The following is a 23,958-nucleotide window of genomic DNA, read 5'->3' as shown; positions in this document are numbered from 1 at the left end:
CAGACTGCTGCGCACTGGGAGTCTGACTGACAGCACTGTCACACCTGGAGCGGATCAGACTGCTGGACACTGGGAGTCTGACAGCACTGTCACACCTGGAGTGGATCAGACTGCTGCGCACTGGGAGTCTGACAGCACTGTCACACCTGGAGCGGATCAGACTGCTGCGCACTGGGAGTCTGACAGCACTGTCACACCTGGAGCGGATCAGACTGCTGCGCACTGGGAGTCTGACTGACAGCACTGTCACACCTGGAGCGGATCAGACTGCTGCGCACTGGGAGTCTGACTGACAGCACTGTCACACCTGGAGCGGATCAGACTGCTGCGCACTGGGAGTCTGACAGCACTGTCACACCTGGAGCGGATCAGACTGCTGCGCACTGGGAGTCTGACAGCACTGTCACACCTGGAGCGGATCAGACTGCTGCACTGTCACACCTGGAGCGGATCAGACTGCTGCGCACTGGGAGTCTGACTGACAGCACTGTCACACCTGGAGCGGATCAGACTGCTGCGCACTGGGAGTCTGACTGACAGCACTGTCACACCTGGAGCGGATCAGACTGCTGCGCACTGGGAGTCTGACAGCACTGTCACACCTGGAGCGGATCAGACTGCTGCGCACTGGGAGTCTGACTGACAGCACTGTCACACCTGGAGCGGATCAGACTGCTGGACACTGGGAGTCTGACAGCACTGTCACACCTGGAGTGGATCAGACTGCTGCGCACTGGGAGTCTGACAGCACTGTCACACCTGGAGCGGATCAGACTGCTGCGCACTGGGAGTCTGACAGCACTGTCACACCTGGAGCGGATCAGACTGCTGCGCACTGGGAGTCTGACTGACAGCACTGTCACACCTGGAGCGGATCAGACTGCTGCGCACTGGGAGTCTGACTGACAGCACTGTCACACCTGGAGCGGATCAGACTGCTGCGCACTGGGAGTCTGACTGACAGCACTGTCACACCTGGAGCGGATCAGACTGCTGCACACTGGGAGTCTGACTGACAGCACTGTCACACCTGGAGCGGATCAGACTGCTGCGCACTGGGAGTCTGACTGACAGCACTGTCACACCTGGAGCGGATCAGACTGCTGCGCACTGGGAGTCTGACAGCACTGTCACACCTGGAGCGGATCAGACTGCTGCGCACTGGGAGTCTGACTGACAGCACTGTCACACCTGGAGCGGATCAGACTGCTCTCCTGAGGGAAACTTTATTCTGTGACGCGGAAGGGGTTGCCGTTGAGACAAATTAAATGTGTGAACCAGGGCTGGGAAACCACTGGTTTTGAGCTCGTGTGTGTGTGTGCAGCCTGTGTCCCTCCTGCATTATTGCCACTGTTGTATGGGGGGAAAAAATAAACAGGTAAAGCTATTTTATTAAAAACGAATAAACGATTTGAAGAAAAAACCCGAGAGGTTATGAGACTTGGTGGCGGCGTGCGAGATGGGGTTCTTGTGGGTGATATTAATATCAGCAGGGGTAATATTGATATCGGGAACATTCATGTTCCTGTCCTTTTTAATCCCGGTGGCCTCTTTAAATCAGTCCTCCTGCACCTCCTCACAGAGCAGGGACTCCTAGCCCACACCCCCCTGTTTCCAGTATTACTGAAGAGGCGACGTTGACATTGGACATATTCGTGTTGACATCAGTCAAACGGATCAGTTGGCAGTCCCTGATCCCAGTGTTCTGAAAGAGGGAACGTCGACATCATTGAATTTAAGGAACAGGTAAAGGTTCGTTCCAGGCTGAAAAGAGGGTGCGTCTCTTTCCCTCTCTCTTCGACGCAGGAATAAACCTACTGGAACTCATTTGATTTGAAGTCAGCTTGAAGAGGCCATCAGGACTCAGAGCAGCCATTTTACTGATATCAATGTACAATATCACCGCTCCTGATCCCGGTATCATCAAAGAGGTGGCGTTGCTATCGGACATACGCAGCACGTTGCTATCGGCTGCTCTTGGTTCTGATGTCCTCTTCAGATGGATTACAGAGCAGGGCCGCCCAGTCCGCAGACACACACCTGTTTCCAGTGTTGTCAAAGAGGTAACGTTGCTACCTGTCCAATGGCTGGTGTCCATGCTGAGCTCCTCACTGTCGCAGCAGTGGTGTAAGACACCTCTGTGAATGCTGTATAACGTAGACATTATCAGACACGGGACACTCTCACAATATTATATACACCTGCTTATTCTGGGACAGCCTTTTATACACTGAAAGACACTACACTAACACAAAGACCCTCTGTACACAGATACACACACGCTACACTAACACAGAGACCCTCTGTACACAGGTACACACACACACTGCACTAACACACAGACCCTCTGTACACAGGTACACACACTACACTAACACACAGACCCTCTGTACACAGATACACACACACGCTACACTAACACACAGACCCTCTGTACACAGGTAAACACACACTACACTAACTCACAGACCCTCTGTACACAGATACACACACACACTGCACTAACACAGAGACCCTCTGTACACAGATACACACACACGCTACACTAACACAGAGACCCTCTGTACACAGGTACACACACACTGCACTAACACACAGACCCTCTGTACACAGGTACACACACTACACTAACACACAGACCCTCTGTACACAGATACACACACACACTGCACGTGCACACAGGCCCTCTGTACACAGATACACACACACGCTACACTAACACAGAGACCCTCTGTACACAGATACACACACACACACTGCACGTGCACACAGGCCCTCTGTAGACGGATACACGCACACACTGCACGCGCACACACTCTGTACACAATGACAGGCTGGCTCACGATAGCAGGGCGACACCCCCACGCCTAGTCATGCTGTCATACATACCTCTCCGACAGGTCGGACCTGCTAGGCAGGACCGAGGCAGAGAGGACACACTCTGAGCAGTGCAGGGAGCAGCAGAAGGAAAACAGCACAGGAGCAGCAGGGAAGAGGAGACACAGGCTGAGCTGCTGACACAGACAGAGGGACCCTGTGTGGAGACAGACTGAGGAGCCAGGAGAGAGCAGGTGAGAGAGAGAGAGGGGTTCATACAGACACACTGACTGGACACTCCAGTACATGAACACTGCACTGAGAGAGAGGGGGGTTCACACACACACACTGACTGGACACTCCAGTACATGAACACTGCACTGAGAGAGAGAGGGGTTCACACACACACCCTGACTGGACACTCCAGTACATGAACACTGCACTGAGAGAGAGAGGGGTTCACACAGACACACTGACTGGACACTCCAGTACATGAACACTGCACTGAGAGAGAGAGGGGTTCACACACACACACTGACTGGACACTCCAGTACATGAACACTGCACTGAGAGAGAGAGGGGTTCATACAGACACACTGACTGGACACTCCAGTACATGAACACTGCACTGAGAGAGAGAGGTTCATACAGACACACTGACTGGACACTCCAGTACATGAACACTGCACTGAGAGAGAGAGGGGTTCATACACACACACTGACTGGACACTCCAGTACATGAACACTGCACTGAGAGAGAGAGGGGTTCATACAGACACCCTGACTGGACACTCCAGTACATGAACACTGCACTGAGAGAGAGAGGGGTTCACACAGACACACTGACTGGACACTCCAGTACATGAGCACTGCACTGAGAGAGAGAGGGGTTCATACAGACACACTGACTGGACACTCCAGTACATGAACACTGTACTGAGAGAGAGAGGGGTTCACACACACACACTGACTGGACACTCCAGTACATGAACACTGCACTGAGAGAGAGAGGGGTTCATACACACACACTGACTGGACACTCCAGTACATGAACACTGCACTGAGAGAGAGAGGGGTTCATACAGACACACTGACTGGACACTCCAGTACATGAACACTGCACTGAGAGAGAGAGGGGTTCATACAGACACACTGACTGGACACTCCAGTACATGAACACTGCACTGAGAGAGAGAGGGGTTCATACACACACACTGACTGGACACTCCAGGACATGAACACTGCACTGAGAGAGAGGGGTTCATACAGACACACTGACTGGACACTCCAGGACATGAACACTGCACTGAGAGAGAGGGGTTCATACAGACACACTGACTGGACACTCCAGGACATGAACACTGCACTGAGAGAGAGAGGGGTTCATACACACACACTGACTGGACACTCCAGGACATGAACACTGCACTGAGAGAGAGGGGTTCATACAGACACACTGACTGGACACTCCAGTACATGAACACTGCACTGAGAGAGAGAGGGGTTCATACACACACACTGACTGGACACTCCAGTACATGAACACTGCACTGAGAGAGAGAGGGGTTCATACACACACACTGACTGGACACTCCAGTACATGAACACTGCACTGAGAGAGAGAGGGGTTCATACAGACACACTGACTGGACACTCCAGTACATGAACACTGCACTGAGAGAGAGAGGGGTTCATACAGACACACTGACTGGACACTCCAGTACATGAACACTGCACTGAGAGAGAGAGGGGGGTTAATTCTGCAGTTAATATTCTACTCTTGTGATGTTGTACGCCCGTCATGTGATCGTGCTGAATGTTTTTCCTGATCTGGGTGTGCACTGCCCCCGTCCAAAAGACCTAGCTGCTCTCCTGAATGTCCTGAATGTCGTTCTGTGCCTCCGCCATGCTGCCACGCGCGCTTGTCTGCTTCCCTGGGCCTCCCCGGTGCGCGTCCGCACGTCCGAGGCCCGCAGCCCTGTCCTACCTTCCGAATTCGAGCTGTGACCCTCTCCCTTCCACCCCCTCTAGGACCACCCCGCCCGCGCCCGGAGACCGTATCCCTCCGCCCTGCCCGGCTCCGATGACCTCCTGACCGGGACTACTTCCCCAGCCCCCGCCCGCCGCCGCCGCCGCCGACGATGCTAGCGGTCGCCATGCCGACGGAAGCCGGCGACAAGGGCGCCGAGGGGGGCGGGGCCGGGGGCGGGGCCGGGGGCGGGGCTTGGGGTCGCCGCCCAGGCAGCGCCAGCAGCGAGCGCAGCCAGAAGGGGGCGGACAAGATGGCCGCCGCGGGCGCGGGGCCGGAGAAGGGGAGGGCGAGCCGGCGGCGGCGGCGGCGGGAGCGGAGGGCCCTGGAGGCGCCCGGCGGCGAGGAGGCGGGCGAGCCGGGCGAGCCGGGCGAGCTGGGCCTGGAGGTGAGCGAGCAGGAGTGCGTCGTCTGCTTCTGCGCCTTCGACAACCTCTTCAAGACGCCCAAGCTGCTGGCCTGCGGGCACACCTTCTGCCTGGAGTGCCTGGCCCGCATCAACGTGGCCTCGGCCCGCCTCACCAGCCTGCCCTGCCCGCTGTGCCGCGCGCCCACGCCGCTGCCCCACGGCCGCGACCTCACCCGGCTGGCCACCGACGCCAGCGCGCTGGGCCGCCGCCGCCCGCCGCTCTCCGTGCGCTTCGACCGCAGCCGGGGCCGGCTCTTCGTGCGGGGCGTCGGGGCCCTGCCGGGGCTCAAGCGGGGGGGCGGGGCGGCCGCCGGCCCGTCCCTGGAGGTGGGGCGCCCCCCCAGCCGGGCGCCCGGGCGCCTGCGGCGGTTCTTCCGCTCCGACGGGTGCTACTACGGGGTGCTGGCGGCGGTCGTGCTGGTGATCGTCGTGCTGCTGCTGCTGGGGGTCCTGGCCTTCCTGACCGTGCCCGGCCTGGGGGGCGGCTCCCGCCCCACCTCCTCCTCCTCCTCCTCCTCCTCCTCCTCCTCGGCCCCCAACACTTCCGGGTCGCAGGCCACCGGCCAGCCCAATCCCTGAGGAGGAGGAGGAGGAGGAGGAAGGGCGGGGCAGGGCGCAGCTGGCAGGGGCCGGAGGGCGCAGGCAACCGGGGAGCAGCTACCTCGGAGGGGTTCGTGCCCGGCGTTCAGCCGAGACACAGGACGACAGCGAGGCCTGCTGGGAAATCACTGCCACTTCCTGTTCCTGTCTGGTTGGCCACGGCCGGCGCCGCTTCCTGTTCCTGTCCGGTTTGGCCGCGGACGGCGCCACTTCCTGTTCCTTTCCGGTTGGCTGAGGCCGGCGCCACTTCCTGTTCCTTTCCGGTTGGCTGAGGCCGGCGCCACTTCCTGTTCCTGTCCGGTTGGCCGCGGCTGGCGCCGCTTCCTGTTCCTGTCCGGTTTGGCCGCGGCCGGTGGGGACTGTGGGACGGTCTCTGGCAGAGCAGCGCCCGGGTCCTCGTTTGCAGGGGGTGGACGGTCATGTCCGTGGTCAGGACTCCCGGCTCCTGATCCCCCTCGACCCCCCCGGGCGGCCCCCGCTGTCTGGATCTGCATCGTGGCTCCAGTGCCCTCCCGGGGTCACAGTGGAGTGATATCGTGGCCGAATCGTCTGTCCAGGGGGCGCCTGGTGCTGGGAGGAGTGGGCTGGACTTGCTGGAGAATCTGGGCGAATCCTACGCTCTCCGCCCCATGTGACTGCCTGCGCACCAGGAGGAGAGTTCACTGCTCTCCAGGGGACATCGGACCCCCGTCTGCTGTCTGACAGCTTCTTCCAGTCCAGGGTCACAGACTGGGGGAGCTGGAGTCTGTCCCAGCAGGCAACCGGCACAAGGCAGGGCTCACCCTGGACAGGACAGCAGTCCATCACAGGACACACACACACACCCTGGACAGGACAGCAGTCCATCACAGGACACACACACACACTCACACACCCTGGACAGGACACCAGTCCATCACAGGATACACACACACTCACACACACACCCTGGACAGGACACCAGTTCATCACAGGACACACACACACACTCACACACCCTGGACAGGACACCAGTCCATCACAGGACACACTCACACACTCACACACCCTGGACAGGACACCAGTCCATCACAGGACACACACTCACACCCTGGACAGGACACCATTCCATCACAGGACACACACTCACACACCCTGGACAGGACACCAGTCCATCACAGGACACACACACACACACACACACACACACACACACACACACACACACACACACACACACACACACAGCAGCCTGTCTGTGGACCGTGGGAGGAAACCCAAGTGAACAAGGAGGGGGCAGCATGCAGACTCCACACAGACAGCGAACCCCCCAGACCCGGAGCGGGACCTGGGGCCCCAGCGCAGGGAGGCGGCAGTGCTGAACCCTGACCCCCGCCGGCGGTGTCCCGCTGGTCCAGCTGCGAACTGGGAGTACAGGAGGCACTTTCTGGAGGAGAGATTGCGATGCTCTAAGCGCCCTCGGGCTGGAGCGCTGCATGATGGGACTCTGCGGAGCCGTTTGCCGTCGCACAGCGATACAGCAGGCGCTGGCTGCCGGCGAGCACCGGGTGAGAGGACTCTGGTGACGCGCCCCCCCGTGGGGCGGGCGGGGGCGGACCGGAGCGCTCTGATTGGGCGGCGCGGACCCCGCTGAAACGGCCCAGCCAATCGCAAGGCTGGAATGGGGGAGATCGACACTGGTGGGTGGTGGTGGTGGGGGGGGGGGGTGATTCTGTATTCCTTTGTACATATTCCTGGTGTAAATAAACGCATGTGACTTGAAGGGACCCCTCCCCGAGTTCCTCTTCCTTCGCTCCGGGGGGGTAAAAGCTGCATATCCTTAGTGGTCACAAATGACATGAGGTCATTCTGTCCAGCTCTCACCCAGCTGTGTCTGGAGAGAAGCCAGGGTATCGGCTTCAACCACAGGGCTGGGCAGCTTGTTCCCCACCCCCACCCCCCCTCTGTGTACAGTAGAGCCTCCTGTCCTGACTGGAGGAGCTCACCCAGCTGTGTCTGGAGAGAAGCCCCAGGGTATCGGCTTCAACCACAGGGCTGGGCAGCTTGTTCCCCACCCCCACCCCCCCTCTGTGTACAGTAGAGCCTCCTGTCCTGACTGGAGGAGCTCACCCAGCTGTGTCCTGAGAGAAGCCGGGGTATCGGCTTCAACCACAGGGCTGGGCAGCTTGTTCCCCACCCCCACCCCCCCTCTGTGTACAGTAGAGCCTCCTGTCCTGACTGGAGGAGCTCACCCAGCTGTGTCTGGAGAGAAGCCCCAGGGTATCGGCTTCAACCACAGGGCTGGGCAGCCTGTTCCCCACCCCCACCCCTCTCTGTGTAAAGACGCAGGTTTGTGTCTCAGTGTTCACCTGCTGGCTTGAGTTTTCAGTGCTGTTGAGGATTTTAATACTCTTATCCGGCCTCTTTTCAGTTCAAAACTAAAGAGACTCAGTTCCTCCAGCCTGTCAGTGTGGGACATTCCCTTCAGACTAAAGAGACTCAGTTCCCTCAGCCTGTCAGTGTGGGACGCTCCCTTCAGACTGAAGAGACTCAGTTCCCTCAGCCTGTCAGTGTGGGATTGTAGGAGTGTAATGAAGTCCCTGATCTGCGTGGGTTATGAGCGCGGGTGGTCCTTGAATCCGATGGTGTTTTCCGTCCGATGTCCCGACGTCTGGAGTGTCCGGGTGATGGTATGAGTCACGGAGGCGGGTGAGCTGAACGTGCCGTTTTCAGCCGACAGACCACTCGCCAAGAGGCGACGTGAAAGTGTGTGTGTGTGTGTGTTTTGTTGTTTTTTTGCGCATGCTTATGAATCTAAACTCTTTTCCCCGACTTCCCCTGTCCGCGGTCTGCTGGTGTTTGGTTTTGTAAAGAGTTTCCCCCGGTCCCGAGCTGACCGGAACTGACCGGAAGCGAGCGTCCGTTCCTCTGTTACACAGCCGAGACGCCGAATGGTATCTGGGTGTTTTTTTTTTTCTTCAGGTCAGGGGTGAGCCAGACAGAACTGGTTGTCGGGGTTTTTCCTAGACTGGGTGGATTTGTGGTGGTGGTGGGGGTCGCCTCACAGGTATGGGCGCATTCCTGAGATCCCACCAGCCGATAAACGACCGCTTTCAGCATATGAAGTACACCCCCCGCAGGTGGGATAGCTAACTTAGCTTGTTCAAGATGAAACAGACCACCTGAACCCGTAACCTGACAGCAGGCTGCGCCTTTGAAGACTGCAGGGCTGGGGACGATACACACGGACGATAAGATACCCCCCAGCTGTGAACAGGGGCGCGGAGCAGGCTTTACCGGGAGAAACACCCATCGAAACGGACGCCGAAGCTGACCCGGTGAATGAGTTATTTTTGGCGGCGAGGGGCAGCTGATGACTGACAGGGGTTAGAGGGCTCTGGCCTGGATAACGACAGCGGGACGCAAAAATGTCTTAATTGTTTTTCAAAGTTGTTGTTGTTGTTGTTTTACGGTTGGGAATTCCTCTGGCTGAGAAGTGTCTATTTCTGGATCGGTTTCAATCTTCTGTCTCCTGGTGTTGTATTATTTGTGGTGTTTAAATAAATATATATATATTGGCGAAAACATGACAGCGGGGAGGTGACGAGGGCAGGAATGATGAGCCCATTTGAGGTGACCCCTGACCCGTAACCCCACACAGCCTCTGCACTGTTGAGAAACGTCTAGCCGAGGTTGGCTCTTACCGTCATATTGTGACATCGGTACGCGTATAACCTCGTTTTTTTTGTATTTGACTTTTTGTTTTGTCTTTAAAAAACCAGACAAACTAAACAAACGGAGCTGTGAGTCTTTCGCGTGAAGCAGGTTTTTTTTGTATTGTGGGGAAGTTTATTTATATACGTTTGCGTGTGTGTGTGTGTGTGTGTTTGTTTTTGTTCCGAAGAGGAAATTAACGAATTCGCTCGACTCCTTTGCGCTTTTCGTGACCCGCTACGCCCGTTCGCTGTGTGATTGATGTGAAGATGAAGATGTCTGTCTTTGGCTCGGTGTGAGGTTCCCTCTTTGAGCTCCTGCCAGAGTTTCAGCGCCGACGGAGGAGCAGGTCGGACTGCGTTGATCTCCCGGGTGCGTCACCAGGAGGAATGTTCTTCTGCCCATCCGAGGTAGAAACCGGAACACGCGTGAGCGGAGACATCGGCACAGGCCAGTAAACGCAAGGGGAAACTATAGGACTTTCTACAGTCCCAGTCCCGCAGAACAGTCTGTTACAATAGGAGCTCCAGTCCCAGTCCAGTAGAACAGTCTGTTACAATAGGAGCTCCAGTCCCAGTGCAGTAGAACAGTCTGTTACAATAGGAGCTCCAGTCCCAGTCCAGTAGGACAGTCCTGTTTCAATAGGATCTCCAGTCCCAGTCCAGTAGGACAGTCTGTTACAATAGGAGCTCCAGTCCCAGTCCAGCAGAACAGTCTGTTACAGCAGGAGCTCCAGTCCCAGTCCAGTAGAACAGTCTGTTACAATAGGAGCTCCAGTCCCAGTCCAGTAGAACAGTCCTGTTACAATAGGAGCTCCAGTCCCAGTCCAGTAGAACAGTCCTGTTACAATAGGAGCTCCAGTCCCAGTGCAGTAGAACAGTCTGTTACAATAGGAGCTCCAGTCCCAGTCCAGTAGAACAGTCTGTTACAATAGGAGCTCCAGTCCCAGTCCAGTAGAACAGTCTGTTACAATAGGAGCTCCAGTCCCAGTGCAGTAGAACAGTCTGTTACAATAGGAGCTCCAGTCCCAGTCCAGTAGGACAGTCCTGTTTCAATAGGATCTCCAGTCCCAGTCCAGTAGGACAGTCTGTTACAATAGGAGCTCCAGTCCCAGTCCAGCAGAACAGTCTGTTACAGCAGGAGCTCCAGTCCCAGTCCAGTAGAACAGTCTGTTACAATAGGAGCTCCAGTCCCAGTCCAGTAGAACAGTCCTGTTACAATAGGAGCTCCAGTCCCAGTCCAGTAGAACAGTCCTGTTACAATAGGAGCTCCAGTCCCAGTGCAGTAGAACAGTCTGTTACAATAGGAGCTCCAGTCCCAGTCCAGTAGAACAGTCTGTTACAATAGGAGCTCCAGTCCCAGTCCAGTAGAACAGTCTGTTACAATAGGAGCTCCAGTCCCAGTGCAGTAGAACAGTCTGTTACAATAGGAGCTCCAGTCCCAGTCCAGTAGACCAGTCTGTTACAATAGGAGCTCCAGTCCCAGTGCAGTAGAACAGTCTGTTACAATAGGAGCTCCAGTCCCAGTCCAGCAGAACAGTCTGTTACAATAGGAGCTCCAGTCCCAGTGCAGTAGAACAGTCTGTTACAATAGGAGCTCCAGTCCCAGTCCAGTAGGACAGTCCTGTTTCAATAGGAGCTCCAGTCCCAGTGCAGTAGGACAGTCCTGTTTCAATAGGAGCTACAGTCCAACAAGAGTCTGTACAGGTGTGCATGTACAGTGTGTTTGATACAAGCCTGTACACCAGTTGCACAATATAATGGGAATCAATAAGAAATAAACAGGTTTATTGTGCCTGAGGCAGAGAGAGAAAACATTTGTCACTCTTCTATCAGCAGGGCAGTGGAATGCAGAACATCACAGGAATTTCAAACCAGTCTGTCTACAGCCTGTTTGTTCCTCCACCAAGCACAAGAAGGTAAAGATCAACAGATACATACCGGATACACACTGCACTGAGAGAGAGAGGGGTTCATACACACACACTGACTGGACACTCCAGTACATGAACACTGCACTGAGAGAGAGAGGGGTTCACACAGACACACTGACTGGACACCCCAGTACATGAACACTGCACTGAGAGAGAGAGGGGTTCATACAGACACACTGACTGGACACTCCAGTACATGAACACTGCACTGAGAGAGAGAGGGGTTCACACAGACACACTGACTGGACACTCCAGTACATGAACACTGCACTGAGAGAGAGAGGGGTTCATACACACACACTGACTGGACACTCCAGTACATGAACACTGCACTGAGAGAGAGAGGGGTTCACACAGACACACTGACTGGACACCCCAGTACATGAACACTGCACTGAGAGAGAGAGGGGTTCATACAGACACACTGACTGGACACTCCAGTACATGAACACTGCACTGAGAGAGAGAGGGGCTCATACAGACACACTGACTGGACACTCCAGTACATGAACACTGCACTGAGAGAGAGAGGGGTTCACACAGACACACTGACTGGACACTCCAGGACATGAACACTGCACTGAGGTTAATACAGAACTTGAGTTGTAGCGCTGCTGCCCTCGTGTGGTGAGGTGAGGGAACTGCGCCCTAGCCAGGTCTTCACTTCTCGCTGTGAAGTGAACTGTTCTGTGGTCACCAGCCTCCCTGCGATTCATCACGCTGTATCTAGTGGAGTCCGATGGCGGTGCGATTCTGATTCTGAATCTAACTATGCCTTACTTGTGCTTAGTACTGTCGTAACTTTCTTATTTTACAGTCCCTGACTTCTAATTATTCACTTTGTAACAGATACTTTGTACGCAGATACACACACACTGACCCCTCCAGGACCAGGACTGGACAGCCCTGCTTTAAAGACCCCTGGAGACTCTGCAGACACACACACACACTGACCCCTCCAGGACCAGGACTGGACAGCCCTGCTTTAAAGACCCCTGGAGACTCTGCAGACACACACACACACACACACTGACCCCTCCAGGACCAGGACTGGACAGCCCTGCTTTAAAGACCCCTGGAGACTCTGCAGACACACACACACACTGACCCCTCCAGGAGCAGGGCTGGACAGCCCTGCTTTAAAGACCCCTGGAGACTCTGCAGACACACACACACTGACCCCTCCAGCACAAGGACTGGACAGCCCTGCTTTAAAGACCCCTGGAGACTCTGCAGACACACACACACTGACCCCTCCAGGACCAGGACTGGACAGCCCTGCTTTAAAGACCCCTGGAGACTCTGCAGACACACACACACACTGACCCCTCCAGGACCAGGACTGGACAGCCCTGCTTTAAAGACCCCTGGAGACTCTGCAGACACACACACACACACTGACCCCTCCAGGACCAGGACTGGACAGCCCTGCTTTAAAGACCCCTGGAGATATGCAGACACACACACACTGACCCCTCCAGGACCAGGACTGGACAGCCCTGCAGACTCTGCAGACACACACACACTGACCCCTCTGGGACCAGTACAGCTCATTCGTGATCTAGATTCCCGTCTGGTCTTGTGTAGAAAGACTGGTGGAGGTGCCTTTATAACGAGCTGACAGCTGGCTTCCTTGTGGGCGTGTTTTCTTGAAATACCCCCCTCTCCCCCCCCAGCCTCAGACTCGAGTCTCTTGGTGGAAACTTGCCTGGCTGACAATAACCGCGGCCACTGGAAACTCCCCCCTGTGTGAGCGGCTCAGATATCAGAGGAGGGAGGTGGTGGGGGCGGTGTGGTTTTGCTGAGACTCCGCTCTGGCCAGAGACCACATCCTCCCCTGCAGGTGTAAGCAAGGAAGCCAGGCGAGCTTCACCTGCACGCTGGTCAACCTGTGATCACCTCGCAGGTAAACAACAGCAGCAGCAGCTCAGAGCTCTCTGCACCCAGGCCAGCTCAGCCTAGCTCAGCCCAGCCCAGCCCAGCCCAGCCTAGCTCAGCTCAGCTCAGCCTAGCTCAGCCTAGCTCAGCTCAGCTCAGCCTAGCTCAGCTCAGCTCATCCCAGCTCAGCCTAGCTCAGCCTAGCTCAGCTCAGCTCAGCCCAGCTCAGCTCAGCCCAGTACAGCCTAGCTCAGCCCAGCTCAGCCAAGCTCAGCCCAGCTCAGCCTAGCTCAGCTCAGCTCAGCCCAGCTCAGCTCAGCCCAGCCCAGCCCAGCCCAGCCTAGCTCAGCTCAGCTCAGCTCAGCTCAGCCTAGCTCAGCTCAGCTCAGCTCAGCCTAGCTCAGCCCAGCTCAGCTCAGCCCAGCCCAGCCTAGCTCAGCTCAGCTCAGCTCAGCTCAGCTTAGTTTTGCTCGGCTCAGCGCAGCCCAGTTCAGTTTGGCTCGGCTCAGTTCGGCCCAGCTCAGCTCAGCCTAGTTTGGCTTGGCTCGGCACAGCCCAGCTCAGCCCGGCCCAGCCAGGAGATCGTTCCGCGTCGCTGACATCCTCCAGACCAGACGCTTCTTGCACAAGCAGGTGTCTGTTTTGTGTCTCTCTCGGGTCCGGGCCGGGGGGGGGGGGCTCTCGCCGCCCATGTTCACCGCGACCTACAAACCTGTGACACGCTCTGGGCGGCCCGTGCAGTGAGGTGCAGCGCAACACACCAGCGCGCACAACCACACACACACATCCTCCCCAGCGCCGGGCGCGAGACCTGTAAACAAGCACTCCCAGACGTGCGACACAAGGCCGGTCTGCAGTTTCCAACGACATCCTCGTCGCCATGCTAATAAAACTAATAACAATCACAACAACAACAACAACCACAATCGCATCCACGCCAGCCTGCGTGTATTATCGCACCTCTCCGGGCCTCCAGGACGCCGAGAACAGGACGTCCTGCGAACGCACACGACTGCGGTACACGTTGTTTCGCGGCGCGACAGTTTCGCAACGCGGAACGCTCCGCGGGCCGGGTCAGGGCGAGTCCGACGCTGTGGCTCCGGCACCGCAGCGAGTCCGAAAAAGGCCCGGGAGAAAAAGGGTCCTGGGAGACAGCCCACGCGATGACCCCCGGGGGGGGGGGGGGGTTGTCCGATCGGGACCATCACACCCTCCGGCGGTACTCCACCTCCGAGTACAGGGAAGACTCGGCGCGCTGCGGAGGTTTGCTCCGGGGGCGTTTCGGGCCGCCCTGGATCTGCAGCGTGGCGTAGTTCAGCGCTTCGTCGTCGTCGTCGTCCTGCAGGGGAAACAGACACGCGCGGCACAGAGTGGGGCTCGCGATTGAAAACACACACACACACACACACACACACACACACACACACGTTTATCCTCCCTCTGGAGGCACCAGTCACAGGGCCTCTGGGGGTGTGGCCGGAGGGGCGACGGGTTCGAATCCAGATCGCCTCTGCGCTGTGGCACGCCTGTGTGTGAGGGCGCTCCACCTGGATCGCTGCGCGGAGAGGGAATCCGCCCCAGGGGTCCTGATCTCTAGACTCTAGCGCCGCGGGAGACGGCGGGCTTACCTGCGCCGTGCCTGCGCCGCGCCTCCTCTCCGCGCTCGCCCGCCCGCCCCCGGGCTCCCCGGCGCTTCCCGGGCCTGAGGGGGACACGGACCGCTCGGTTACCCCACTGCTGCTCCGGTTTGGCCCTGCGGTAGCCGAGCAAGATCGCCAAATGGGGGAAAAGGGTGGGACCGGAAGGCGTTATGGGGGTGATCGGGTCGGCTCAGGCCGTCACTGGGGTACAGCTGACATATTTACAGCTCGCTGTCTCAGGAAGGCGTTATGGGGGTGATCAGGTCAGCCCAGTCTAACACTGGGGTACAGCCCCCCTCTGTCGCTGACATATTTACAGCTCGCTGTCTCAGGAAGGCGTTATGGGGGTGATCGGGTCGGTCCAGTCTAACACTGGGGTACAGCCCCCCTCTGTCGCTGACATATTTACAGCTCGCTGTCTGACTGGAAGGCGTTATGGGGGTGATCGGGTCACATTCTTTCACATTCTTGCTAATATAAGCCAGATTCAGAAACGGCGCTTTTTCAAGTCGCTGGGGCAGAAAACCAACACAGGAACACTGTTCGTGCTGTCAGGGACTTGTAAGCTGAGGTTCTTGAAGCAAACTAAGACGTTATGGGCATTTTGTTTTTGCAAAAGACGCCTCCGTAGGTCCCCGAGCAGATTAAAACTGCACTCCACCCACTGAGCGCCCATCGCATACCCCTGTGCAGAAGAGGTAGGAGGGAGCTTGTCAGTCGCAGGTGGGTGGGCACTGGGATTGTGATGTGGTCCAGGGGTAGGTGCTGTGTGGGGAGGGGCGAGTTAGATTCGTCTGTGTGACCAGGACGGGCTCGCTACTGCCTGACGACGAAGGTGCTGCTGCTGTTGTGGATCATGCTGGTGATGGTGATGATGATGATGAAGATGGAGGTGATTGTGATGGAGGTGGTGATGATGATGATGATGGAGGTGATTGTGATGGAGGTGGTGATGATGATGATGGAGGTGATTGTCATGGAGGTTGTGATGTTGATGAAGATGGAGGTGATTGTGATGGAGGTGGTGATGATGATGATGATGGAGGTGATTGTCATGGAGTTTGTGATGTTGATGAAGATGGAGGTGATTGTGATGGAGGTGACTGTGATGGAGGTCGTGATGTTGATGAAGATGGAGGTGATTGTGATGGAGGTGGTGATGATGATGATGGAGGTGATTGTCATGGAGGTTGTGATGTTGATGAAGATGGAGGTGATTGTGATGGAGGTGGTGATGATGATGATGATGGAGGTGATTGTCATGGAGTTTGTGATGTTGATGAAGATGGAGGTGATTGTGATGGAGGTGACTGTGATGGAGGTCGTGATGTTGATGAAGATGGAGGTGATTGTGATGGAGGTGGTGATGATGATGATGGAGGTGATTGTCATGGAGGTTGTGATGTTGATGAAGATGGAGGTGATTGTGATGGAGGTGGTGATGATGATGATGATGGAGGTGATTGTCATGGAGTTTGTGATGTTGATGAAGATGGAGGTGATTGTGATGGAGGTGACTGTGATGGAGGTCGTGATGTTGATGAAGATGGAGGTGATTGTGATGGAGGTGGTGATGATGATGATGGAGGTGATTGTCATGGAGGTTGTGATGTTGATGAAGATGGAGGTGATTGTGATGTTGATGAAGATGGAGGTGATTGTCATGGATGTTGATGTTGATGAAGATGGAGGTGATTGTGATGAAGGTGGAGATGATGATGACAACAATGATGATGATGTAATGGAGGTGATTGTGATGAAGGTGGTGGTGATGAAGATGATGTAGTGGAGGTGATTGTGATGAAGATGCTGGTAATGGCGGTGATGAAGATGATCAGGGCAGCCCTCTCACCTTTCTGCCGACGGCACCAGTAGACCCAGGCGGACGACCCCAGGACCCCCAGCAGAAGGACCGAGGCCAGCAGTGACCAGCACAGCATGCAGGACCGGTCCACCTCCTCCTCCTCCTCCAGGTCAGTGCTCCTCCCCCCTCCTGAAGGACACCAACGCCCAGGATCAGAGCTCAGGTCCGGACAGCGGTACAGCACGGACCCCCCTCCCCCCAGACCCAGGAGCAGTCTCCCCCCTCCTGCAGCGCACGTCCTCAACCACTCGCTGCGCAAAGCCATACACGTCGGCGCTACGAGCTTCCCGCACGGTCTGTCAAAGGGTTTTTTTTTTCTTTTTACAGATCTACCGTCCAGAAACACATTTACTGTATGCGTCCGTTCCCTGTTCTTATTATTGACTATGCGTGTGTGTGAGGTGGTGTGCACATCGTGTGTGGTTGTCTGCTGTGCTGTGCTGTGTGTGTGTGTGTCCCCAGAGCTCAGCGCGGTGAAGAACCCCTCTGTGCGCGAACACAGGGCGGTGAAGTCCCCTACTGCAGAGCCTCGGCACGGCTCTGATCGCCAGAACAAGCACAGAATAGCGCTGGCGTGACAAAACACTCCTACGGGTCCCCTTACAAACACTGTTGGCTTTGCGGTATTCGTACCAAATACATTTCCCACTTATGATATTTTTTTTTCCGTTTCCCCCTGGGGGACATGATCTTTGCCCACGTCAAAATAACACTTTTAACAACAACAACAACAACACAAAAACAGGACGCGCACGACTACAGCTCGCCTTGTCTCCGGCGGGAAAGGCAACTACGGGTTCACCCATTATAGTCAAGACGTGGAGATGATCGCGGGGATTTTAACCATGTACAATAAATATATATATATATGCTGTTCGTCCATACGCCCCAGAAACGTCACGACTTGTTAAATGACCTCACCGCTAAATGTAAAATCGGGGCCGCCGTCTGTAGACTTTTTGGGTTCAAAACTTCCGAGTTCGGGTTAAAAAAAGAAAGTGCAGGAAAAGAGAAATGATTCGTTCCTACGTTAAATGTTATCGACGAAATAATATGATCGTGTCATGAACTCATTACAAACGTTTGCTGGAGCGATTACCAACGTACCGATGCCCTGGGAGAATTCAAGGACCGGGTTTGATCTGACAGAAACGCAGGGGAACCTTTCTCCGTCCGCGAAGGCAGGAGGGAGAACGGTTCGGCACGTCCCCTTTCTCTGAACGCCTTCAAACCCAGACGCCAAACCTCCTCTTTCTGCAGAAGAGCCTCTCCCGACCCGGTTCTGTTCTGTTCTGTCCTCCCCCCTGCTGTATTTAGTACCGCCGTCCGCGGTCTCCAACGCGTGTGGTAATTCGTGTTTAATCCCGGCTGTTCTTTTTGTATGAGTTGTTGTTGTAGTGAAGTGATATATAAAATAAAGGTACAAGTATTATTTGGAATTACAAGAGTCCATCAGATGCCTCTGCCCCATCCTCGTCGCCAAAATATGTTGTATATCTTAACACGAAGCAAAGACTGACACGGAGGCGGGTGTGGAGCGGTGAGCTATTTATCAAAGTGAAGCTTGTTTGTACAGACCGTTACCCTGCCGATCCGACCCCTCTCTCTCTCTCTCTCCAACCAGCTCTCCTCAGCTGTCCCCCAGTTCCCCAGTTCTTCCCGGTTTTCTCCCTCGCTTGTTCTGGCGCCGGGAGACTCCTGCAGCTTCGGAAAACGGGATCCGATGGACTCTCACTTGTCATTCCAAATCATACTTATACCTTTCTTTATAGATATAGCTCTCACTGTACTACAGCTGTCGTCCCGTCAAGCGCATTGAGAAGCCATCTTTAGATAGAGAGATACTTTATTGATCCCGTGAGGGAAATTGCAGTGCAACAGCAGCTTAACACACACAACACAACCACAGTGTAACGAATTATATACTAATAGTACAATACATACAATACAATCAGTACAGTGAGGGTGCACTAAAAGAGCGACTCACAGTCCGGACACACAAAGAACAAACTAGAAGAGAACAGCACGCAGAAAAATCGTATCACACATATGACTATAAATATAGATGTAAATATAGATAGAAATATAAATATAGATGTAAATGTATTGCACAGTTCCCTGGCATATATTGCACAGAATACGGTTATAAACGGGAAAGAGAAAGAGAACAGATGTAGCAGTAGATGTGTAGATGCGTTCAGTCCAGAAACAGGTCACTGTCGGTGTTCAAGGCGCTATATAAAATCATGTTAATGTTATAAAAACACTGTCAATGTTAAAGGCGCGATATAAAATCGTGTTGTGTTTATGATGATTATTTATGAATTAAATAATCATAAATTACTGGCGACACGCGGGCGGAGGGACGTCGTGCGCGGATTCCCCGTCACGCCACGGAGACGGAGCTGGACAACTGAGGAGTGAAGAGCCTCTCCGGGCGCTTTTATCGACCGACTGCCCTCTCTCTCCCCCTCACCCCTGAGGAAGACCCCCGCAGCCGAAACGTTGTGTCCTAAATCGAAGTTTTCAAGAAACCCGTACTTGGGTCCTCGGGCCGCGTTCTGACCTTTGAACCCGGGACGCGGCGAACGCGAGGCAGGGGTGCGATTCGTTTAACAGAACTGTTGACCTGGGGGGGGACTTCTGTAAATTGAGCAGCAAACAGGACTCGGGAACATTAATCCGAGCGGGGAGGATTAAAACGCACAGAGAAAGGCGGCTCTGGGAACGGCCGGTCCAGCGGAATTAATAGACGCACACCGCTCGTTCACTCACACAGCGACCATGAATAAATATGTCGATACCGTAAACGAATCTATCTACTGAATTCTTATTAATCTACGAATACTGCGTGTGGAATTATTAATGGGCTGGATCAGGCTGAAAGCGGCGTCAAAATGGTAGATCTCTCGCGTACGATTCATCGGTCATATTGCTGTTGCTCATGATTTTGGGGGGCGCCGGTTATTTATACCGGTTCGTTTGGCTACGAAACGCGTTTCTTTCGTGCTCATTTTCCTGCGATTTAAGCGTGAGCGCCGGCCGAGACTCCGGGGTTTTAAAATAACATCCACCCCCCCCGCTCGCCCGCCGTGTTATCATCACGTGTACAGGACGCGCTTCATCGCCACCAGAATAAAATCAATACCAGATATTGGGAAATACCAACGTGTGTTCGGTCTCACAGGCTCGTCGTGTCTCCCGGTTCAGGTCGTCCGGAATGTGTGTCCGAAATTTCAGTGTCCGAAATGATCGGCGACCTTTTACAGATTGCAAACGTTTCGGGACGTTTTCTCTTCTTTCTCTCCTTTTAAAGGGATTTTGAAAACGGATGAATTTAGCGAGTTCATAAAAACCCGGGTCTTTCTGCCTGCCTGCCTGCCTGCCTCCCGCGGGTCTCGTCCCAGCTGAGCTCTGGATCGATTCGGCGCATCGATCCCCCCCCCCCCCGGTGCGTCGACGACCCGATTAGACATCTGTTTCGAGGTCGCGTCGGCTGGAGAGGACACGGGACACGGGCCAGTCAGTCCACACACTGAGCACGGGTTGGCGACGGCGGGGGGGTGATTCCTGACCCCACCCTAACTCCCTCTTCTTGGCCCAGCCGAGCGAATCGATCGGTGATCGGCCGATCGGAACACGAGAGACGACGGGAGACGCCCGGGAGATCAGGACTCTGGGGACCTCGCCGGGGACGATGCCGACTCGGGCGTCGGACCCCCTCCGCCATCACCCGCAGGCGTAAAAGCCCCCCCCAAAATTGACCCGTTTCGGTCTTTAAACCCGTCTCTCTCTCTCTCCCTCCCAAACCGCGCGAAACACGCACTCTCTCTGGTCTCCCCAGCCGTGTCTCCCGTGCCGACGTCTGGGGGAGGGTTGTCACGCGTGCGTTGGTATGGTTGTGTCGTGAAAACGTGAATTTAAGCCCCCGGAGACAAGAGACTGGACTGGACTGGACTGGGGGAGTCTGTACCCCTCGCCTTGCTGCCCGCAGCTTGGGCGACCCGGTGCCGGATGAAGCGCCTCGGTGTCGGGTGGGCTTGCGCGCTGTGTGGAAACGGCACGGCCCTGTCTCTTACCCGGGAAGACGAGCCGGGTGCCGTTCCCCACGACCAGCCGCCCGCCGACCCGGTCGGCGCAGTAGTACATCGCCAGGTCGGCCTCGCCGACGTCCCGGATCCGCAGGCGGACGGAACCGGCGGTCGCGTCCAGCTCGCCGGTGAGGCGCGGGTCCGGCCCCCGGTGGACGACCCCCCCCTGCAGGCTCTTGGACACCGCCACCCCCACGGCCGGCGTGGCGTTGGGCCGCTGGACGAACCACAGGGTCTCGTACTGGAGCGGGATGTCGCAGCGCAGGGTGACGTTGCCCCCGGGCCGGACGGGCGCGGTCACGATGGAGCCGGCGACGAGGTCCCGGGTGACTGCGGAGGGGAGGGGGAGACGAAAACGGGTTTGAGTCAGGGACCAGGAGCCGGCCGACCGCGTGGGTCCGGCCCACGGGCGAGGGGCGACACGAAAGAATAGTTTTCATCTCTCCGCCAAAATCTTCTCTCTGCGGGATCTCTCACACGGGCGGTTTATCGCTAAAAACAACCCCCCCCCCGGAAAAAAATCGATATAAGAAAGCGAGGCGCGCCGCCACAACTTTTTTTCAATTTTCAATTCCATCCCCAAAGGCAGTAAGAGCATCCAGGGTGGACACACAAACAACACAAAACAACACAAAACTGGCACGCTGATGGGTGAAATCAAAGTGCAGACTTTGCAAACTTTTTGTTTTGCATCGGCACGACGCGTCCCGACCCCGTCAGGTGCACCGCCGCCCCCCCCCGGCTCCTGATCGACGGACGCCCGGACCCGCCGCGGTGCCGGCCTCAGACTCAGCCGGGTCCAGCCGGACTGGCGGTACTCACGGAGCAGGACGACGAGAACGGCCGGGCCGGCGGGGACAGTCATGTCTGCTGCTGCTGCTGCTTGTGGACCCCGCTCACCCCTGACTGACAGACAGACTGGTGGCCAGGTGGGGGTGCGAGGGAGACCCCCCCTTCCCTCCTCCGTGGGGGGGAGGGCGGCACTGGGCGGGATCGCGGTTCATTGGCCCGGCTGCGAGAAAGGGCGTTATCATCCCTCGGGCCTGGGGGGGGTTCAGAAGCTGGGGGGGAGACCAGACACACACACACACACACACACACACACACACACACACACACACACTACCGGGTGACTGTCATGATATCCACAAGACCTTCGACGGGTTGCGCCCAGACAGCCTGCCCAGCGTACACGCCGTCTTCGGGTGTGCAGATAACGACATATATATATATATATCGATATATATTTATCTCGACATCTGCAGGACGTGTACTCTTAAAATAAGCACGGTGTGGTATTTGAGGGGCGAGTCTTGTACAGACTGTATCGGTGGGGTGTTTTGGTTTGTGCAGATGTTTGTGCATGGTGTCGCGTGTACATCGCCCCTTTGGTCCCTGGTGTTCAGGGAGATCGATGTTCAGGGGTGGTTGTTGTTTTTTTTTCCAAGTTCACCTGCGCCGCCGGGAGCGCGGATTCCACTCGCTGCAGTGCGCGTCCTCGGCCGCCAGGCGGCGCCCCACCGCCCAGAACTGTAACCTCTCTTCGGTCAGACCTCGTCGGCTTCTGAAAACCCCGTCTTCCGCCACCCCGCGCTAGGCAGCGGGCTGTCTCTCTTTTCTCTTCCCTCTCTGCGCAGTGTCCTTGCGCAGCAGACGCAATCAAAGGCCGTTCACAACACACAATCTGCGTCGCTGCGCATAGGAGAGGAAACGTCCGACAGCATTGCTCTCCTGTGCCTCTGATGTCTTCGAGTCTGTCGATTAAGATCTGAAAGCACCGCGTAAGAGTCTCGTCGGCTGCCTCGATGCACAGAGACCTGGATAGAGCTCTCCTCTTCGGGGCATATCGAATAATAATAATTAATAATCATCATCATCATCATTATCATCATCATTCCTCACACGCCTCTTCTCTGGACTCTCCCCTCAGAGCTCTGTACATTAATGGGGATTGGGGATCCCCTCCTCCCCCACCAGTGTGTACCCCCACCTGGATGATGCGCCAGTCCGCTCAGCACACAACAGCTCTCAGTGGGGAGGAGAGCAGAGGGATGGAGCCAGTTCAGAGGGGGGGTGATTAGGAGGCCATGATGGGTAAAGACCAGGGGGGGTATTTGACCAGCACACTGGGGTAACACCCCTACTCTTCTCGAGAGACACCCCGGGATTGTTAATGAGCACAGAGAGTCAGGACCTCGGTTTGACGTCTCATCCGAAGGAGGGCGCCTGTTTACAGCCCAGTGTCCCCCGTCACTATACTGGGGCATCAGGACCCACACAGACCGCAGGGTGAGAGCGCCCCCTGCTGGCTGTCTTCACTGTCTTCTAAATTCTAAATCTATGTGTATTCAGACTCGAAGATAAACATCAGTCCGCCTGTCTCTTAGGAACCAAAACTAAAAAAAAGGTTTTATTTCCTGCTCCAGTGCTCGAAACAAGCTAGACCCAGGTGTGCTGTTACTGGGGTTTATGTCCTGAGATCTGCAGCTCCTCAGGCTGGTTCTGGCTGGAGGTGACAGTCTGAGTGACGCCCAGGAGAGGGCGCTATTGTCAGAAGAGAGGGTTTATTTGAAAGGCTCCAAATATCTGACAGTGTAATCCCACCCATTGCCCTATACGGCAGTGAAGTGTGGGGTCCCCTCACAGACCAGGAGTACACTCAATGGGACAAACACCCCACAGAAACTCTGCAGTCTAACAACGGGTGCAGACCAGTACCCACTATTGATAAACATACAGAAGAGAGTATTAAAGTATTGGCTACACCTAAAAAACAGCAACCAAAAATTCCTACCACCACAAAGCCCTGCTGAGCCAAGAGCTGAGCCCAGAACAGAGCCCCCTGAGCCAGCTGGTCCTGAGGCTCACTGACCTGAGCAACACCGACACTAACCAGCCTCAGGACAGCACTGCTAGAGCACCACAACTCAGACTCAACCACATCACAGCACAACACACACACAACACACAACCAGCCTCAGGACAGCACTGCTAGAGCACCACAACTCAGACTCAAGCACATCAC

At 55.7% G+C, this 23,958-nt stretch overlaps 2 protein-coding genes across 3 annotated transcripts; one reads left to right on the top strand and one right to left on the bottom strand.

The window, feature by feature from the left end:
• Positions 1 to 2,258: 2,258 nt before the first annotated feature.
• On the top strand, positions 2,259 to 7,600 carry rnf183 (ring finger protein 183). The gene is made up of 2 exons (XM_088632112.1): positions 2,259 to 3,071; positions 4,849 to 7,600. Exon 2 carries the CDS (start codon positions 4,959 to 4,961, stop codon positions 5,832 to 5,834), a length of 876 nt encoding a protein of 291 aa, XP_088488238.1. The 5' UTR covers positions 2,259 to 3,071; positions 4,849 to 4,958; the 3' UTR covers positions 5,835 to 7,600.
• A 3,697-nt stretch (positions 7,601 to 11,297) lies between these two features.
• On the bottom strand, positions 11,298 to 22,364 carry LOC148662453 (uncharacterized). Of its 2 annotated transcripts, none has more exons than XM_088632122.1 (5): positions 21,756 to 22,364; positions 20,922 to 21,263; positions 16,831 to 16,971; positions 14,967 to 15,091; positions 11,298 to 14,677 (listed from the first exon to the last, which is right to left on the bottom strand). In XM_088632122.1, the coding sequence occupies exons 1-5, from the start codon at positions 21,796 to 21,798 to the stop codon at positions 14,543 to 14,545; spliced, it is 786 nt and encodes a 261-aa protein (XP_088488248.1). In that variant the 5' UTR covers positions 21,799 to 22,364; the 3' UTR covers positions 11,298 to 14,542. The 2 variants fall into 2 exon arrangements, with proteins under 2 accessions (XP_088488248.1, XP_088488249.1); XM_088632123.1 differs by having other exon boundaries at positions 14,967 to 15,040.
• Between the last annotated feature and the right edge of the window lie 1,594 nt (positions 22,365 to 23,958).

The sequence above is a fragment of the Lepisosteus platostomus genome, chromosome 5 (genome assembly GCF_059453375.1).
Source record: "Lepisosteus platostomus isolate fLepPlt1 chromosome 5, fLepPlt1.hap1, whole genome shotgun sequence".
Classification (NCBI taxonomy): Eukaryota; Metazoa; Chordata; class Actinopteri; order Semionotiformes; family Lepisosteidae; genus Lepisosteus; species Lepisosteus platostomus.
The sequence above is the reverse complement of the archived record's forward strand: the minus strand, read 5'-3'. Positions and strand labels throughout refer to the sequence as shown.